Raw genomic sequence first — 21,236 nt, 5'->3', positions numbered from 1 at the left:
TTGACAATTTCATTCACTTTGCCTCCAATTTCCACCCTTCCCTCACCTTCACATGGTCCATCTCTGACTCTTCCCTTCCCTTCCTCGACTTCTCCGTCTCCATCTCTGGGGATAGGTTATCGACCAATATTTACTACAAGCCCACTGACTCCCACAGCTACCTGGACTACACTTCCTCCCACCCCGCTTCCTGTAAGGACTCTATTCCATTCTCCCAGTTTCTCCGCCTCCGCCGTATCTGCTCCGACGATGCCACCTTCCACACCAGTGCTTCAGACATGTCTTCCTTTTTCCGCAACCGAGGATTCCCCTCTACCGTGGTGGACACTGCCCTCGACCGTGTCAGTTCTATCTCCCGCACCTCTGCCCTCACCCCTGCCCCTCCCTCCCGGAACCACGATAGGGTTCCCCTTGTCCTCACCTTTCACCCCACCAGCCTCCACATTCAACGGATCATCCTCCGGCATTTCCGCTACCTCCAAAGTGATCCCACCACCAAACGTATCTTCCCCTCCCCTCCCCTTTCAGCATTCCGCAGGGACCGCTCTCTCCGAGACACCCTAGTCCACTCCTCTATCACCCCAAACAGCCCTTCCCCTTCGCCTGGCACCTTCCCGTGCAAGCGGAGGAGGTGTAACACCTGCCCCTATACCTCCCCCCTCCCCACTGTCCAGGGCCCCAAACACCCCTTCCAGGTGAAACAGCGATTTACTTGTACTTCTCGCAATCTAGTATACTGTATTCGCTGCTCACGATGCGGTCTCCTCTACATTGGGGAGACCAAACGCAGATTGGGTGACCGCTTTGCGGAACACCTCCGTTCAGTCCGTAAGGGTGACCCCGAGCTTCCGGTCGCCTGTCATTTCAATTCACCGCTCCATTCCCACTCGGACCTCACCGTCCTTGGCCTCTTGTACTGTTCCACGGAAGCTCAACGTAAACTCGAGGAACAGCACCTCATCTTCCGATTAGGCACTCTGCAGCCTTCCGGTCTCAATATCGAGTTCAACAATTTCAGATCATAACCTCGGCCCCTATTTCATTTTTACTTATATTTTTCCACTCCTTTCCTCCCCCACCCTTTCCTTTTGTTTCTCTCACACCTGGCAGCTATCTTTTGCCCTGCCAGTACACTTTACACCTAATCCCAGCATATTACCATCTCGTCTAGCTTCTAATCTCTTTTACTTCTTTTGGTTCTTTTGTTCTTTTGTCCGATCGCAGCCCTGCCTTCGATCTAGTTCCTTTTCTCTCCAGTTTTGAAGAAGGGTCAAACCCGAAACGTCAACTCAAATTTCTCTCCACGGATGTTGCCTGACCTGCTGAGTTTTTCCAGCATTTTCTGTTGTTATTATGTGTGACTAGTGTTGTTTTCTCTCTCTCACTTTCCTATCTGTTTTGATGCTTGGTCAACCAAGACCAGTTACTTCATGGGTTGAAGAAGTCCTTGTTTTTGCGCCTGAGGGTTGACTCCTTGTTCTCACAGAACTTTTCAAGATCTTATCTTTTGGAGAAAAAAACAGCTTGCAAGCGCATCATTTATTTTACAGATGTTTAGCCAAGAAGTCTCTAGATTACCAAGAGTGGTTCTTTGATCTAGAAATGACTTCAAGGTGCTGCGGTGCTTGAACGTTGCTGGAAAAGTGCAGTGGGAGCTCTGGTAATGTTCAGAATTTAAATTCTTAGCTGCAGACATTGATTGAATTTGAGACTGCTTTTTAATGTTTGGAATTAACTATTTGGAGTCATGTATTATCTTCCAAGACAGGTTGCTTGAGAGGGAAGATAAAAGACTTGCATCCAAATGTGATGGCAACTACTTCTGTCTTCTTTTGTTAAACCACAAGCCTGGGCAGAATTTGTTTGAAAAATTAAAACTGATTCGATAAGTGTTTAGCCAAGAAGTCTCTTGCCCTCAAAGCCTGTCGGGACATTAAATTTGGTCACTTTAGGTTCAGTCACGTTTACCGTGAATGGTGTATTCTTACAGGTCTGTGATAGGGTGGAAGGCAGGAGTGATTGAATGACAAAAGGGATGATAGTACAAAGCAAAAGTGGCTGGTAATGGGACAAGTAAACAAACAAAAGATGAGTCTAGAAGAGGTGTAAATGGGAATGCCAGAAACATCAACAGCTGCCATGTGGAAAAATAGGGGCAGAGGTTATGGTCTGAAATTGTTGAACTCGATGTTGAGTCCAGAGGGTTGTAAATTGCCTAATCAAAAGATGAGGTGCTGTTCCTCGAGCTCACATTGAGCTTCATTGGAACAATGTAAGAGGCCGAGGACATAGAGGTTAGAGTGGGAGTGGAGCGGAGAATTAAAGTGACAGGCGACCGGAAGCTCGGGGTCACGCTTACAGACTGAACGGAGGTGTTCTGCAAAGCGGTCACCCAATCTGCGTTTGGTCTCCCCAATGTAGAGACCGTATCGGTGAGCAGCGAATACAGTATACTAAATTGCAAGAAGTACAAGTAAATCGCTGTTTCACCAGGAAGGAGTGTTTGGGGCCCTGGACAGTGGGAAGGGAGGAGGTAAAAGGGAGGTGTTGCATCTCCTGCACTTGTACGGGAAGGTGCTGTGGGAAGGGGAGGGGGAGTTGGAGGTGACTGAGGAATGGACCAGGGTGTCTCGGAGGGAACGGTCCCTTTGGAAATCTGAAAGGGGAGGAGGGAAAGATGTGTTTGGTGGTGGGATCACGCTGGAGGTGCCAGAAATGGCGGAGGATGGTCCGTTGTATGTGGAGGCTGGTAGGGTGAAAGGTGAGGACAAGGGGAACCCAATCATGGTTCCAGGAGGGAGGGGAAGGGGTGAGAACAGAAGTGCAGGAAATCGACAGACATGGTTGAGGGTCGTATCAACCACAGTAGAGGGGAATCCTCGGTTGAGGAAAAAGGAAGACATATCGAAAGCTCTAGTATGGAAGGTGGCATCGTCAAAACCGATGCAACGGAGGCGGAGAAACTGGGAGAATGGAATAGAGTCCTTACAGGAAGCGGGGTGGGAGGAATTGTAGTCCAGGTAGCTGTGGGAGTCAGTGGGCTTGTAGTGGATGCTTGTCGATAGCCTATCCCCAGAAATAGAGACAGAGAAGTCGAGGAAGGGAAGGGAAGAGTCGGAGATGGACCATGTGAAGTTGAGGGAAGGGTGGAAATTGGAAGCAAAGTGAATGAAATTTTCTAGTTCAGGATGAGAGCAGTTAACAGCACCAATATAGCCATCAATGTACCGGAAAAAGAGGTGAGGGCGAGGATCTGAGTAGGACTGGAACAAAGAATGTTCCACATATCCAACGAAAAGCCAGGCATAGCTAGGACCCATGCAGGTTCCCATAGCAACACCTTTAATTTGGAGGAAGTGAATGGAGTCAAAGGAGAAGTTGTTCAATGTGAGAACAAGTTCAGCCAGGCAGAGGAGGGTGGTGGTGGATGGGGACTGGTTGGGCCTCTGTTCAAGGAAGAAGCGGAGCGCCCTCAAGCCATCCTGGTGGAGGATGGAGGTGTAGAGGGATTGTACGTCCATAGTGAAAAGGAGGAGATTGGGTCCAGGAAACTGGAAACTGTTAAAGTGGCGGAGGGCGTCGGAAGAGCCGTGGATGTAGGTGGGAAGAGACTGGACAAGGGGAGAAAAAAGAGTCGAGATAGGAAGAAATTAGTTCCGTGGGGCAAGAACAGGCTGAAATGATGGGTCTACCAGGGCAGTCCTGTTTGTGGCTGATACCTGGGATGGCAGGAATGATGTATGAGGAGAGATTGGGTCGATTGGGCTTATACTCACTGGAGTTTAGAAGATTGAGAGGGGATCTCATCGAAACCTATAAAATTCTGTCAGGCCTGGACAGACTAGATGCAGGAAGGATGTTTCTGATGACCGGGGAGTCCAGAACCAGGGGTCATAGTCTAAGGATAAGGGGTAAGCCATTTAGGACTGAAATGAGGAGGAATTTCTTCACCCAGAGAGTGGTGAACCTGTGGAATTCTCTGCCACAGAGGGCGGTGGAGGCCAGTTCATTAAATATATTCAAGAGTTGGATATATTTCTTAAGGCTAAAGGGATCATAAGAACATAAGAACATAAGAAGTAGGAGCAGGAGTAGGTCATACGGCCCCTCGGGCCTGCTCCGCCATTCAATAGGATCATGGCTGATCCGAATCTAGACTCATGTCCACTTCCCTGCCCTCTCCCCGTAACCCCTAATTCCCTTGTCTGCTAGGAAACTGTCTATCTCTGTTTTAAATGTATTTAATGTCGCAGCTTCCACAGCTCTCTGGGGTAGCAAATTCCATAGATTTACTACCCTCTGAGTGAAGAAGTTTCTCCTCATCTCAGTTTTGAAAGGGCAGCCCCTTATTCTAAGATTATGCCCCCTAGTTCTAGTCTCACCCATCAGTGGAAACATCCTCACCGCATCCACCCGATCAAGACCCCTCACAATCTTATATGTTTCGATAAGATCGCCTCTCATTCTTCTGAACTCCAATGAGTAGAGGCCCAACCTACTCAACCTTTCCTCATACGTCAACCCCCTCATCTCTGGAATCAACCTAGTGAACCTTCTCTGAACCGCCTCGAGAGCAAGTATATCTTTTCTTAAATATGGAAACCAAAACTGCACGCAGTATTCCAGGTGTGGCCTCACCAATACCCTGTATAACTGCAGCAAGACCTCCCTGTTTTTATATTCCATCTCCCTTGCAATAAAAGCCAAGATTCCATTGGCCTTCCTGATCACCTGCTGCACCTGCATACTAACCTTTTGTGTTTCATGCACCAGGACCCCCAGATCCCTTTGTAATGTAGCACTTTGCAGTTTCTCTCCATTTAGATAATAACTTGCTCTTTGATTTTTTCTGCCAAAGTGCATAACCTCACACTTTCCAATATTATATTCCATCTGCCAAATCTCTGCCCACTCACTTAGCCTGTCTATGTCCTTTTGCAGGTTTTTTATGTCCTCCTCACTCACTGCTTTCCCTCCCATCTTTGTAACATCGGCAAACTTGGATACATTGCACTCGGTCCCTTCCTCCAAATCATTAATATAGATTGTAAAGAGTTGGGGTCCCAGCACTGACCCCTGCGGAACACCACTAGTTACTGATTGCCATCCTGAGAATGAACCATTAATCCCAACTCTTTGTTTTCTGTTAGATAGCCAGTCTTCCACCCATGCCAGTATATGACCCCCAATCCCGTGATTTTTTATCTTGATCAGTAATCTTTGTGTGGAACCTTTCAAATGCCTTTTGGAAGTCCAGATACACTACATCCACTGGTTCCCCTTTATCCACCCTGTATGTTACGTCCTCAAAGAATTCGAGCAAATTTGTCAAACATGACTTCCCCTTCATAAAAGCATGCTGACTCTGTCCTATTAAATTATGTTTATCCAAATGCTCTGTTACTGTTTCCTTAATAATGGACTCCAACATTTTGCCAACCACAGATGTTAGGCTAACTGGTCTATAGTTTCCAGCTTTTTGTCTACTTCCTTTCTTAAATAAGGGAGTTACATTAGCAGTTTTCCAATCTGCCGGGACCTTTCCTGAGTCCAGGGAGTTTTGGAAAATAATCACCAATGCATCCACAATCCCTACCGCTACTTCTCTCAAGACCCTAGGATGTAGGCCATCAGGTCCGGGGGATTTATCCGCCTTAAGTCCCATTATTTTACCGAGTACCATCTCCTTAGTGATTTTAATCGTGTTTAGCTCCTCCCCCCCCCCCCCCCATTGCCCCCTGTTTGTCCAGTGTTGGGATATTTTTAGTGTCCTCTACAGTAAAGACTGATACAAAATATTTGTTCAGCGTCTTTGCCATCTCCATGTTCCCCACCACTAGTTTCCCGGTCCCATCCTCTAAGGGACCAACGTTCACTTTAGCCACCCTTTTTCTTTTTATATAGCTGTAGAAACTCTTGCTATCTGTTTTTATATATTTTGCTGGTTTACTTTCATAATCTATCTTCCCTTTCTTAATTAATCTTTTAGTTATTGTTTGCTGGCTTTTAAATGCTTCCCAATCTTCTATCCTCCCACTAGATTTGGCTACTTTATATGCCCTTGTTTTCAGTCGGATACTATCCTTTATTACTTTACTAAGCCACGGATGGCTGTCTTTTCTTTTACTCCCCTTTTTCCTCAGTGGAATATATTTATCTTGAAAGATGTGAAATATCTCCTTGAATGTAGACCACTGCTCTTGTGCCGTCTTACACTTTAATCTGTTTTCCCAGTCCACTTTAGTCAATTCTACACTCATACCTTCATAGTCTCCTTTATTTAAGCTCAGTACGCTGGTTTGAGATCCAACTCTCTCACCCTCAAACTGAATTTGGAATTCAACCATATTATGGTCACTCATTCCAAGGGGATCCTTTACTAGGACATTTTTTATTAATCCTGTCTCATTACACAGGACCAGATCTAAGATTGCCTGCCCCCTGGTTGGTTCAGTTACATACTGCTCAAGGAACCCGTCCCTAATACACTCTATGAACTCTTCCTCAAGGCTGCCATGCCCAATTTGATTAGTCCAGTCAATATGAAAGTTAAAATCCCCCATGATTATTGCTGTTCCCTTATTACAAGCCCCAACTATTTCCTGATTTATACTCCGACCAACAGAGTTGCAACTGTTAGGAGGCCTATAGACTACGCCCACTAGTGACTTTTTCCCCTTATTATTCTTTATCTCCACCCAAACTGTTTCACTATCCTGATCCTTTGACCCAATATCGTTTCTGACTATTGCAGTGATTCCATCCTTGACTAACATAGCAACCCCACCTCTCTTTCCTTCCTGTCTGTCCTTCCTAATTATCAAATACCCTTGTATGTTTAGTTCCCAGTCATGATCATCTTGCAGCCATGTTTCCGTAATGGCCACCAGATCATACCCATGTGTAGTTATTTGTACCATCAACTCGTCTATTTTGTTACGAATGCTGCGTGCATTCAGATAAAGAACTTTCAAATATGTTTTCTGACAATTTATTCCTGCTTTTACCCCTTTTACTACTTTACCTTTATCATTATACATTCTGTCCCTTCCTGACACGCTCTGGTTTTTAATTCCCCCACTGCTACCTTGCTCTATTGCCTTCTCCGCTGTCATTTTTATTTTTCGCTCTCTTAAAACCTCCCCCCCACTAATTAGTTTAAAGCCCTCTCTACAGCCCTAGTTACTCGATTTGCCAGGATTCTAGTCCCAGCACTGGCCAAGTGAAGTCCGTCCCAACGGAACAGCTCTCTCCTGTCCCAGTACTGATGCCAGTGTCCCAAGAAGCAAAACCCATTTCTCCCACACCAGTCTTTGAGCCACGCATTTAACTCTCTAATTGTATTTACCCTAGCCAAATTTGCACGTGGCTCAGGTAGTAATCCAGAGATTATTACCCTTGTGGTTCTGATTTTTAATTTGGCCCCTAGCTGCTCAAACTCCCTCAGCAGAACCTCTTTCCTTGTCCTATCTATGTCGTTGGTACCAACATGGACCACGACAACTGGATCCCCCCCCCTCCCACTCCAAGTTTCTCTCCAGCCCAGAAGAAATGTCCTTAACCCTGGCACCGGGCAGGCAATACAGCCTTCGGGACTCTCGCTCTCGGCTGCAAAGAACCCGATCTATCCCCCTAAAGATACTATCCCGTACCACTACAACATTTCTTTTAACTCCCCCCACTTGAATGGCCCCCTGCTCCACGGTGCTGTGGCCAGGTTGCTCATCCTCCCCGCAGTCCCCGTTCCCATCCTCACAGGGAGTAAGAGCCTCAAAGGATATGGGGAGAAGGCAGGGACAGGGTACTGAATTTGGATGATCAGCCATGATCTCATTGAATGGCGGAGCAGGCTCGAAGGGCCGAATGGCCTACTCCTGCTCCTATCTTCTATGTTTCTATGGATCTTGGGAAGGAGCTGGAAGCAGGCTGTGCGGGGTTGGGGAACTATGAGGTTGGCGGCCGTGGCGGGAAGATCTCCAGAGGAGATGAGGTCAGTGACAGTCTTGGAAATGATGGCTTGATGTTCAGTAGTGGGTTCATGGTCTGGGGGAGTTTAGGAGGAGATGTCAGAGAGTTGGCGTTCAGCCTCCGCAAGGCAGAGTTCAGTTCGCCAAACAACAGCGCCACCCTTGTCAGCAGGTTTAATGGCAATATTGGGGTTGGATCTGCGAGAACGGAGTGCTGCAAGTTCAGAGGGAGGTAGGTTGGAGTAAGTGAGGGGAGCAGAGAAAATGAGATCACAGAATCACAGAAACCTCACAGTGCAGATAGAGGCCATTTCGGCCCATCGAGCCTGCACCGACACATATCCCACCCGATCCCCGTAACCCCTACACCAACACATATCCCACCCTATCCCCGTAATCCCACATATTTAATCCCCCTAACACTAAGGGTCAATTTATCATAGCCAATCAACCTAACCCGCACATCTTTGGACTGTGGGAGGAAACCGGAGCACCCGGAGGAAACCCACGCAAACACGGGGAGAATGTGCAAACTCCACACAGACAGTCGCCCGAGGCCGGATTCGAACCCGGGTCCCTGGTGCTGTGAGGCAACAGTGCTAACCACTATGCCACCGTGTCTGCCCGAGATGACTGATGTCACGCCGGCAATTTGCAACAAAAAGATCTAGAGAGGGTAAGAGGCCAGAGGGAGGTGTCCAAGTAGAAGGAGAATTCTGAAAACAGGAGAAAGGGTCTGCAGTGCGGGGGGTAGACTCCTGGCCAAAGAAGTGGGCTCGGAGATGAAGGTGATGGAAAAAGAGCTCTGCGTCGTGCCAAGCTTGAAATTCATTGAGGTGGGTGTGTAAAGTGAGGAATCTCAGGCGTTTGCTGAGGACTGATCGTTCGGGGTCAGAGAGGGGAAGGTCAGAGGGGATAGTGAAAACACGGCAAGGGGTGAGATTGGAAGAGGGGATGGGGAAGAAGGTTCTGGAGGGGCGTTGGTGTCCAAGAGTTGTTGAAGCTTACGATCCTTGACAGCTGAAAGGAAGAAAAAAGTTTTTTGTTAAAGCGCTGGATGAGGCAAAGGGTGAAATGGAACTGTGGACCAGGACAGCTTTGAGATAGAGTGAGTTGGTGTGGCTGGAGAGGTCGAGAGTGTTCATGGATGTTGAGCGTGGATCTCAGGATGCTGCGAGAGCAGTGGTTCAAGGAACGCTGATATCTGTAATTCTGGGTGGATCCGAAACATGAAGGGTGGAATTTCAGTTGGTATCCACGTAGAATAAGTCAGAGCCGGAGACAGTTGCTGTGAAAGCGCGTTTTGGTAGATACCTGATCAAACATGAGAAAGGAAACAGAAAGCAATGAAGATGAACAAAGTAAAAGAGACAAACAGAAATCCCATTGGAGAGAAGAACAGAACTTCTTCAAGCTGGGCATTCCTAGAAGAGAAGTGACAGTGAATTAAACACTAATACTGCAGATACTGGAAAAAAAGATGAAATGTTTAGTTGCCTTCAAACTTCAACTATATTTGGTAATTGAACAAAGACACAATCACTCTGATCCCCTTTCTCACCCTCTCTGACCTGAGTCTGTTCCCCTCTCTTCATCAGCTTAATAAACTTTCTAAAGCTTCCTCCTGAGGTCGCCACCACCACTGAAGCCAGTCCTCAGCCAATTCGATTCTGTAATGATCAGTAACCTGTCATTCTGGAATGGTACACTAGGTGGTGCTGTATGTATATAAGAGTGGGCTACCCACGATGCACTAGGCTACCCACAAGGCAGCAGTCAGGATGGAGGCCTCTACAGATACTGTACCTAGTCCACATGTGCTCAATAAAGTGTCTAGCAAAAATTAGCTGATCTTAATAAAAACGACTAGTTATTAATGAACATAACAGATTCACTCCACGTGATATCAAAAAACGGCTGAGCGCACTGGATACAGCAAAGTCTATGGGCCCCGACAACATCCCGGCTGTTGTGCTGAAGACTTGTGCTCCAGAATTAGCCACGCCTCTAGCCAAGCTGTTCCAGTACAGCTACAACACTGGCATCTATCCCACAACGTGGAAAACTGCCCAGGTATGTCTAGCACAAAAAGCAGGACAAATCCAATGTGTCCAATAACCGCCCCATCAGTCTACTCTCAATCATCAGCAAAGTGATGGAAGGTGTCATCGACAGTGCTATCAAGCAGCACTTACTCACCAATAACCTGCTCACTGATGCCCAGTTTGGGTTCCGCCAGGACCACTCGGCTCCAGACCTCATTACAGCCTTGGTCCAAACATGGACAAAAGAGCTGAATTCCAGAGGTGAGGCGAATGACTGCCCTTGACATCAAGGCAGTATTTGACCGAGTGTGGCATCAAGGAGCCCTAGTAAAACTGAAGTCAATGGGAATCAGGGGGAAAACTCTTCACTGGCTGGAGTCATACCTAGCACAAAAGAAGATGGTTGTGGTGGTTGGATGTCAATCATCACAGCCCCAGGACATCGTTGCAGGAGTTCCTCAGGGCAGTGTCCTAGGCCCAACCATCTTCAGCTGCTTCATCAATGAAACTTAACTGGACCAGCCACATAAATACGATGGCAACAAGAACAGGCCAGAGGCTAGGTATTCTGCGGCGAGTGTTTCACCTCCTGACTCCCCAAAGCCTTTCCACCATTTACAAGGCACAAGTAAGGAGTGTGATGGAATACTCTCCACTTACCTGAATGAGTGCAGCTCTAACAACACTCAAGAAGCTCAACACCATCCAGGACAAAGCAGCCCACTTGATTGGCACCCCATCCACCACCTTAAACATTCACTCCCTCCACCACCGGCAAACCGTGTCTGCAGTGTGTACCATCTACAAGATGCACTGCAGCAACTCCCAAACTCGCGACTTCTTCCACCTAGGACTAGGGCAGCAGGCGCATGGGAACACCACCACCTCCAAGTTCCCCTCTAAGTCACACACCATCCTGACTTAGAAGTATGTCGCCGATCCTTCATCGTCGCTGGGACAAAATCCTGGAACTCTGTACCCAACAGCACTGTAGGAGTACCTTCACCACACTGACTGCAGCGGTTCAAGAAGGCGGCTCACCACCACTTTCTCAAGGGCAATTAGAGATGGGCAATAAATGCTGGCCATGCCAGCGAAGCCCATATCCCATAAACAAATTTTAAAAAAGGTCAGAGGCTGGGTATTCTGTGGCGAGTGGCTCACCACATGACTCCCCAAAACCTTTCCACCATCTACAAGGCACAAGTCAGGGAGTGTGATGGAATACTCTCCACTTGCCTGGATGAGTGCAACTCCAACAATACTCAAGTAGCTCCACACCATCCAGGACAAAGCAGCCCACTTGATTGGCACCCCATCCACCACCTTAAACATTCACTCCCTCCACCACTGGCTGCAGTGTGTACTATCTACAAGATGCACTGCAGCAACTCGCCAAGGCTTCTTCGGCAGCACCTCCCAAACCGCGACCTCTACCACCTAGAAGGACAAGGGCAGCAGGCACATGGGAACACCACCACCTCCAAGTTCCCCTCCAAGTCACACACCATCCTGACTTGGAAGTATATTGCCGTTCCTTCATCGACGCTGGTTCAAAATCCTGGAACTCCCTCCCTAACAGCACTGTGGGAGTATCTTCACCACACGGACTGCAGCGGTTCAAGGTGATGGCTCACCACCACCTTGGCAAGGGTAACTAGGGATGGGCAATAAATGCTGGCCTTGCCAGAGATGCCCACATCCCACAAATGAATTTTAAAAAGCTTAAAGAACACAAAGCAAAATCAAAATCATGTGTATAAATAGTAGTCATTTTTTTCTCACACTCACCGCTTCTTTTTTTTACTAAAAACTCAATATAAATTTCACCTCAGTGGAGCTTTTGAAGTTTGTCTTGTCAAATTTATTTGACCAAGAATTAGTGTCCAAATTTGCAAACGATAAATAATAGGAGGCATAGTAAATAATTCTGCTGACCAAAGAAAGCTGTAAGGAGATAGTGATAAGATGGTGGAATTGGCAAAAATGTGGTTGATGGAATTTAATGTCAGTAAATGTGAGGTGGTACATTTTGGTAAAAAAAAAAGTTAAAAATTATACTTTGAATGAGAGGTTTGATGATGTGGAAGAAGAGTAGGTGTACATGCTTTGACTGTCAGTCTTATATTGAAGATTAATACAGATGTGCCTTTGTGAATATTTGTAATCACTGTTGGTGATGTTGGTGTTCAGTACTGTTCTTTTACTTTTTATGTTTAATACATTTAACTACTAGCTTATAGCCTGAGCTACTAGTATTATTCTTCCACCTACTGAACATTACGTGGCAGTACATGATACAACAACTTGCATTAATAAAGCGCTTTAACATAGTAAAATGTCCTAAGGCGCTTCATGGGAAAGTTATTGAACAAAATTTGACACCAAGCCACATAAGGAGCTATGAGGACAGTGGTAGGTTTTAAAGAGCATCTTAAAAGGAGGAGAGATAGAGGCGCAGAGGTTTGGGGATAGAATTCCAGAGCTTACAGCCTCGGCAGCTGAAGGCACGGCCACCAATGGTGGTGTGGCGTACCGATCACAGAAAGGACACAATCCACTTTTCGGTCCGTAGACTATAAATCAGGCGTCATGCCTTTAAGAAGGATCACACCTTTAAGAAACTCGATCTGCAACATAGTTAAGCCCAGAGCGGGGGAGGAGCAGTCGAAGCTGTGCACTGATGAAAGGCAGTCGGACTTGGTGTAGGCTCTGACGCCATTTTGTGTACAACATGCAGTCTCAACAATTAAACCTTTTCTGTTGAACCTCTCCGAGTTCAGTATTTTTTGCTAGGAGTACGTAGACTCCTACAGTGGAGTGATTAAAATCGGGGATGTACAAGAGGCTAGAATTGGAGGGCGCAGAGAAGGGCTGGAGGAGGTTACAGAGATAGGGAGGGTCAAGGCCATCGAGGGATTTGGAAACAAGGATAAGAATTTTAAAATCGAGGCGTTGCTGGACCGGCAGGTGATGTGGGGTGAATGGGACTTGGTGCGAAGTAGGATACGGGCAACAGAGTTTTGGATGAGCTCGAGTTTATGTAGGGTACATTCCACTAAGCCAAAGTACAGTGATAAGGGTTCCCTGTTCAACTCCTGGGCATTATTACACTCTGATTCCTAATAGGAGTGGCCACTCCTCCCTCCCTTATCTTTTCCTTACGCAAACAACAAAAATAACTTGCATTTATATCGAGCATTTACTGTAGAAAAATGTCCAAGGCGCTTCACAGAGGTGTCATCAGACTAAAATTCCTCCACTCCCCTCACGTTACTTTCCCCTTCTTGAATACCATACCCAACATATGCCCCGCCCCCTAAAGAGGGGGTCACGTCGACTGCGTGACCTTTTATAGTCGTCATAGTAACGTGGCGGCGGTCACACCTTGATGGCGAACGTACAGGGTGGGGCTTCGCGGCGCCGGCGGAAGTGACGCATTTGTTGCTGCGGTGACGGGCTTGTCTTGGTGGTCGTACGGTTTCGCTCGCCTCGTTTCGCTTTTAGCACCATCATTATGTCCGGCGGCGGTGGAGAGTTCGGAAATCCTTTGCGCAAGTTTAAGCTCGTCTTCCTGGGCGAACAGAGCGGTGAGTGAGCGGCGCTAGGCCTTAGCGATGAGCCTCGGACTGTCGTGACTAAAACTGGCTTGCCGCAAGCGAGGGCAGAGCGGCGGGTGGTAGCATCCGGGCCTTTCGTTTGGCTTCGGTCAGGCACTGAGGCCCTGGTCTTTCCTGGGCCTGTTACTAACACTGCTGGTTCGCACTGAGGCTCGGGGACCCGCCCCATTGAGCCTCGGGTCTGAGCAATGACCTCGCTGAAGGAGACTTTCTTCTCCCCCCCCTCCCTCTGCCCACCTAGAAACTTAACTGATCAACCTGATTGTGGTGTCTGGAGCGCTTTCCCCGTCTTTCTCGTTTCCCTTTCCTCTTCACTGCTTATTTTCAGTGGCTAGCATCCGTCATCAGTCTCTCCCTCCTTTCAGTTGTTGGGGCCTTCGTCTTTCATCCTTCAGGACTGTGCTAAAGAGAAAAAGGACACTTTGGTATTTTTTAAATTTTCTTCAATGAACTGCAAAGTCCCAGTACAGTTAAGCTTATGCCTTATAAGCCATGTCTCCAAAGATCTTCATGTTTAGAACTCCCAGGCTTGCAGTAGATCATATGTGAGATCCAGGACCCAGCTGTGAGGTGGATTTGTGGAAAAGAGTTGCAGGAATGGATGGTATACCACTGACCTGGCACTTAGTACTATGGAAGAGGAGTTAGCCTCAGCACATATCTCTGCCAAAACTCCTTCCAGAAGAACCTGGATTAAGTAGTTTCTGTCTAGTGAATCATAGATATGGAGGATTGGACTTTGATGTCTAGAATATCAAAATGGCTTGTACATCGCAATCTGTCTTGTGTAGATTTGTCCACATTGGGGAAAAAACAGATATCTGTCCATTTCCTCTTGTGAAGTTTGGGATCTTTTCTCTGTCACCTCATTCCTGGTTATTCTTCTATTTACCCCTCTTACAGTCTTTGGGACTCTGTCATTTCCCAGCTATTGCCACACTCTTCTTTCCCCCACCCCACTTCCTCAGTCATTGGGACACCTCATGTCATTGTAGGAATGTCCCTTGCTCTTCCAATTTGTTTCCCCTTCCCTAATCCTGTTGGCAGGAATCCTTTGTGTGTTTAGGGACAGCTCCTGTTGCTGACTTGTTTGGATTTTACACTGGTGCATAAGCACGCACTGGTTTGGAATCCTGCGTATGAAGTCCCTATTCAATGTGTTGCATTGATTTATTATTTTATGTAGAGTTAACTGATCAGTCTGAAAACATTTTTCTCCTGTTTATTTATGCTGAGGTATAGTTCCTTGGGTGGCAGTAGTCCTCCAGTATCCCCTCCAATCTGGATGAAGAGATGATACAAAAGCAGAAAATGTTGGAAATACTTAGCAGGTCAGACAACATTCATCAAAAACATGAGAGTTGATGCTTTAGGTATAAAACTTTTCCTCAGAACTGGATGATATAGCCATCTCTGGTTTTGTTGTTCACAGTAGTGGAAACCAGAGGAATTGCATCTCCAATGTGATGTACTTGGTTTTCTGCCAGATGAGCTCAAAACCTAATGGTGCAGCCTCATCTTTGAGGATACTCAGTGCCAGATTTACTATCTTTGGCATTACCGCAAGAACGGTATTGTTTGTCCTCATAGTTAAAGTCAATGAAAGTTTCCAAACCCATTCGGTGCCATTCATGCTTTGACTAACTGCTCCAAGATGCAGTCCACGGGTAGCAGAAACAGATCAGGGCTGATTAATGTATCCTTGTCAAACTCCAGATCCAGTTTTGAATAAGGTGCTGGTATCATTGCTTATGCACATGCAACTGGTTGTTCTTTTCTTCAGATATATTAATGACTTGGATGTGGGTTTACAGGGCATAATTTCAAAATTTGCAGATGACACAAAATTTGGAGGAATAGTGAACAGTGCGGAAGATAGTGATGGACTTCAAGAGGACATACAGGCTGGTGAAATGGGCGGACAACTGGTAGATGAAATTTAACGCAGAAAAATGCAGTGTGATACATTTTGGTAGAAAGAATGAGGAGAGGAAATATAAACTAAAGGGTACAATCATAAAGGGGGTGCATGAATAGTGAGACCGAGGGGTATATGTGCACAAATCGTTGAAGGTGGCAGGGCAGGTTGAGAAAGCAGTTAAAAAATGCTTATGGGATCCTGGGCTTCATGAATAGAGGTATAGAGTACAAAAGCGTAGAAATTATGATGAAACTTTATAAAACACTGGTTTGGCCTCAACTGGAGTATTGTGTCCAATTCTGGGCACCGCACTTTAGGAAGGACGTGAAGGCCTTCGAGAGGATGCAGTAAAGATGTACGATAATGATTCCAGGGATGAGGGACTTCAGTTACGCGGAGAGACTGGAGGAGCTGGGGTTGTTCTCCTTGGAGCACAGAAGTTTGAGAGGCGATTTGATAGAGGTGCTCAAAATCATGAGTGGTGTGGACAGAGTAGATAGAGAGAAACTATTCCCATTGGCAGAGGGTCTGAGAACCAGAGGACACAGATTTAAGGTGATTGGCAAAAGAACCAAAGGCGATATTAAAAAAAACCTTTTTACGCAGTGAGTGGTTAGGATCTGGAATGCACTGCCTGAAAGGGTGGTGGAGGCAGACTCAATCATGGCTTTTAAAAGGGAGTTGGATAAGTACCTGAAAAATAAAAATTTGCAGGGCAGGGGAGTGGGACTAGCTGAGGTGCTCTTGCAGAGAGCTGGCACGGGCTGAATGACCTTTTTCCATGTTGTAACCATTCTATGATTCTATACCATTGTATAGGAGTTGAATGAGTTGGACAAATTTATCTGGAGCACCCGCTCCCTTCAGAAGTAACTAAATTGAGTTCCTATCCGCTGAATCAAATGCTGGCTTCAAATTGATGAATGCTACAAATTTTGTTACAAATCCACCTCACAGCTAGGTCCTGGATCTCTCCTATGACCTATTGCAAGCCTGGGAGCTTGAGACATGCCTTAAAAGGTGGACATGACATTGGATGATGAGATTAGTAATGAGATAAGTGCATTTAAAATAAAAAGTGGGGGATATATTATAAACTAATCAAACTCTGGAGGATAAAAACCCCTGGTCTGGATGGATTACATCCACTCATTTTAAAAGAATCTGGGGAAGAGATAGCAGAGGTATTACTACACATATTTAATTATTCATTAGAAAAAGGTGTAGTGCCTGAGGACTGACGGATAGCTAAGATAATACCGATATTTAGGAAGGGGGATAGAACATGTCCAGGGAATTATAGACCAGTCAGCTTAACGTTGGTGGTAGGAAAAATAATGGAATCCCTACTAAAGGAGAAAATAGAAGAACCTCTAGAAACCAAAAATATAATAATGAATAGTCAGCATGGGTTTCAAAAGCTTGACCAACCTTATTGAATTTTGTGAAGAGGTATCTGAGAGTAGACAATGGTAATGCAGTGGATGTAATTTATCTGGATTTTCAAAAGGTCTTTGATAAGGTACCCCATAATAGACTGATGAACAAGGTGAGAGAATGCAGAGTCGGGGGATAAGTAGCAGAATGGATTGCTGGCTGGCTTCAGGGCAGAAAGCAGAAAGCAGAAAGCAGAGAGTAGGAGTAAAGATAGCTATTTGCAGTGGCAGAAGGTGGGTAGTGGTGGTCCACAAGGATCAGTGCTGGGACCACTGCTGTTCACAATTTACATTAACGATTTAGACTTTGGAATCAAAGGGGGAGATAGTCAATACTGAGGAGGACTGCAACAAATTACAGGAGGACATTAATAAACTTGCAGAATGGGCATATAATTGGCAAATGAAGTTTAATGCAGATAAATGTGATGTATCACATTTTGGTAGGAAGAATAGGGAGATCACTTATTACTTGGAGGGTGCGAGTCTAGGTGGGGTAGAGGAACAAAGGGATCTCGGAGTACAAATACACAAATCACTTTCTCTGTTCTGAACTGCAGAGACGTAGTTTGAGTAGATACTTTCCCCCTGTTGAGCACAACTCTGAAGTTATGTCTTGTCCTTCAGATTTTTAACCCTGCCTGTCCACCTGGAATGCTGCGGGAGGTGGTTAAGATGGCAGGGCGTTGCGTGAATCCTTGACCCGTACACACGCACGCACCCCGCAGCCTTATCTCTCCCTCCTAGCACCAGCACCCCCCTGGGAATCCCCCTCTGCAGCACTAACTTCATGCTGGGGGTGTTTCCTCTAAGTCCCTGGTGTCCTGAACTAATTTGCGCTCCTGTCTCTCAGCCTTGACATCACTCTTGTTGGTTGTAGCCAGGAGACAGTGGCAGAGTATTTAAATGATGCCTGGGTGTTAAAGTGGCCCGCGCTTCAGCCTAAACTCTCCATGGGGGAATTCACTCCCGCCCCGCGCCGAGTTATAATCAACCCTTGTAGCTCCAGGTTATTGTTTTATAAATTGTATGTGCACTGGTATTTGGGTAATGCTGCTGCTGATGGTTCTGTATCATGCATGCAAAATACGTATTATGCTTCACGCCACATGCACTGAGTACTCCTAGATGAATATTCCAATTGACATCCACCACTACTGCACTGCCAGCAGTCTTTATACTCTGGAGAATAGAACGGCGACAGACTGCAGTGGGAGCTCTGGGACTGATTTTAGTAGTGTGTTCCTGGAAAGATTGGGTTTATTTTTGTGGAAGTAATATTTTAACTAGGTACTTTTTGATATCTGGATGAATTAATTGATTTTGGCAATCTTGGTTGAGGTAATAAGATTTCCTTATGTCTGCACTATGATATCAATTGCAGAATGGAGATAGTGTGCTTGTGTCCAGTCTTCACAGATTTTTCTGTCCGTGCTGTCTATGTGCCTGATGAAAGTTCACTCTTTCTTGAACTCAATGGGAAAATTGCTTCACGTTAAAAAGACATTTCTCAAAAAAAATGATTTTACAAAAAGAATTCATTATTTGTGTCCGTACTTCCCTGAAATAAAGATAGTAGGATCATTAACAGCAAGGCAGTGTATTACGTTTGTGTGTCTGGTAACCGGACTGACTGATGTAGCTGGTTAATGCTGCAAAGGTAGAACTGGATTACAGCTATCGATGGTATTTATTAAAGCTAAAGGGTCTTATACACTTTTGAAGAGCTTTATCAAATTGTCCTTGTACTTTTAATGATTTGTGTATCTGACTCCCTAAATGTCTCTGCTCTAATACCATTTAGTGTCTATTTTCTCATTCTTCCTCCCAAAATGTATAATCTCATCTCTTTCTGCATTACATTTTATTTGACATCCATCTGTCCAACATACTAACTTTCTGCCTGAAATGATTTTCAGTCCTTTTTTACAGTTAATCACACTACCTATTTTTTTTAAGTTGCCTACAAATTTTGGTATTGTGCCCGTGTACCCAAGTCCATACCATTTTTAGTTTGTGGATTCGCACAATGATCCCTGGAGATACTTGGTCTTTCAAGTCTTTGAGAATAAGTCTTGCTGCATACAGTTCTCAATCAGTAATTTTAATAGTTGGATCAGTTGGTCACTGATATGGGCTATGAGATTAAATTCTGGTCTGCCGGTGCACAATAGTCCTGTGCAGTCAGAGGTCAGTGCTGCCTATTGCTAATTTCCTATTTGTTAGTTATTGACTTAAATGTAATATTTCCTGTTGATCAATAATTCTGTCTCTCTGAACATTTTCCAACAGTTGAGTAGCACCATCAATGCTGTCACTAGGCTTATTCAGTGCATTGTTATCAATATGCTATTGGAAAAATCCCTCTTAAACTTTTAATGTCATGCAATATGCCTATGATATTCCTTCTGTCATGACCAGCACTTCAACCTAGCGTTAAAGTCCAAAACCCCTCTCCAAAGACAACCCCAAATCTATAATTGATTTTTTCGTAATTCAAGTGGCCATAATATGAAATTCCTCTTCCACCACATTAATTTTACTGAAATTTATTGACCAGATATGCAGAGCTTCAGATGCATATCCCTTTTTTCCGTGTAATTTCACCTCCATTCCAGATTTTCAGGTCAAACGTCAAACACCACGGCAGCAGATTCTTTCATAGGTGATTATTTGCTAACATGCTCCACGCTGCTGTACTGTACAGGTTAGTGAGTTTCAGTATTGAGCTTCAGACCTTTGTAATTATCTAAAGGAGCAGTATGCATCAATTTTATCTTGAGGCTTTTTAATCTAAATCAAGATGCAAGTATTTTCTAAAAACAAAGCCCATGCACATTAGGGATTTTTCTTTTCCTAATGTCACTTTATGTAAGTACCTGTGCTGGAGTGTTCCTTCAGTGCATGGGGAAATTGTAAAGTAGTGCTTTTAATTATTGACCATGGTTGGTTGAACTGATTCTGAATACTGTGCAAACCCAGCTTGGCAGTCATCGCGATGATCTTTCATCTCGGGGCCTGGGTTTGAATTCACCCTCGGCCAATGGCTCTCGTGGACAAGGGACAGAAAAGGCATACTTAAAGTGCTGTGTAAGGAACAGAATGGGGGAGTGTTACACTCGGAAATGAGAATTGCTCTACACTTTTAACTAATTTAAAATATTACAATTTAAGAATCATACTTTCCTACCTAACAAAGGCTAAAAGCAAACATTACTACAATATGAAGGCAAATCAGTAGTGGCTTTACATTAGCAAACTTTGTCAGCCTTATTAACCATTTCTTTACAGCTGGTTGTTGAACAGTGTCTACAGTTGAACAGTGTCTACAGTAGTGAAGACTGGGTATTATGTAATGAGGATTAATTAGCAATCTTGTGTGAGGGCCCCTTGGGGCAGAGCGATCATAATATGATAGAATTCTTCATTTAAGATGGAAAGTGAAGTATTTGACTCGGAGACTAGGGTCCTGAATTTAAATAAAGGAAACTACGATGGTAGGCGCAAGTTGGGTAGGATGGATTGGGGAACATTACTTAAAGGGTTGATGGTGGATAGGCAATGGCAAACATTTAAAGATCGCATGGAAGAATTAGAATTTGTTTGGCATAAAAATAAAACAAAAAAGGTGACTCAACCGTGACTAACAAGGGAAATTAGGGATAGCATAAGATCCAAGGAGAGGACATATAAATTGGCCAGCAAAAGCAGCAAACCTGAGGGTTGGGAGCAGTTTAGGATTCAGCAAAGGAGGACAAAGGGATTAATTAAGAGGGGGAAAATAGAGTATGAGAGTAAGCCTGCAGGGAACATAAAAACTGACTGTAAAAACTTCTATAGATATGTGAAGAGAAAAAGATTGGTGAAGTCGAGCGTAGGTCCCTTGCAGTCAAAATCAGAGGAATTTATAATGGGGAACAAAGAAATGGCTGACCAATTAAATACATACTTTGGTTCTGTCTTCTCCAAGGAGGACACAAATAACCTCCCAGAGATGTCAGGGAACATAGGGTCTAATGAGAGGGAGGAACTGAATGAAATCAGTATTTGTAGGGAAATGGTGTTAGGGAAATTGACGGGATTGAAGGCCGATAAATCCCCAGGCCCTGATAATCTGCATCCTAGGGTACTTAAGGAAGTGGCCCTAGAAATAGTAGATGCATTGCTGGTCATCTTCTAACATTCTATAGACTCTGGAACAGTTCCCATGGATTGGAGGGTAGCTAATGTTACCCCACTATTCAAAA

General features: G+C 45.1%; 1 protein-coding gene across 6 annotated transcripts in view; it reads left to right on the top strand.

Moving 5' to 3' along the window:
- Positions 1-21,236, top strand: part of rab41 (RAB41, member RAS oncogene family) — a 56,422-nt gene that overhangs the window by 2,356 nt on the left and 32,830 nt on the right. For 3 of the 6 annotated variants that reach the window (XM_085998186.1, XM_085998182.1, XM_085998195.1), the window contains exon 1: positions 13,392-13,602. The exons of 1 other annotated variant lie outside the window; for it this stretch is intronic. In XM_085998186.1, the coding sequence (XP_085854312.1) occupies positions 13,530-13,602 (73 nt within the window). In that variant the 5' untranslated portion in view covers positions 13,392-13,529. Of the gene's footprint in view, positions 1-13,391; positions 13,603-14,869; positions 14,964-15,446; positions 15,561-21,236 lie in introns of those variants that run through there. 2 more of the 6 variants (XM_085998200.1, XM_085998205.1) reach the window with 2 other exon arrangements.

Source organism: Somniosus microcephalus, chromosome 1, assembly GCF_052327205.1.
Source record: "Somniosus microcephalus isolate GS21.2 chromosome 1, FLI_Smic_1.0, whole genome shotgun sequence".
In the NCBI taxonomy this organism is placed as follows: domain Eukaryota; kingdom Metazoa; phylum Chordata; class Chondrichthyes; order Squaliformes; family Somniosidae; genus Somniosus; species Somniosus microcephalus.
This window is presented reverse-complemented; position numbering and strand designations above follow the sequence as displayed.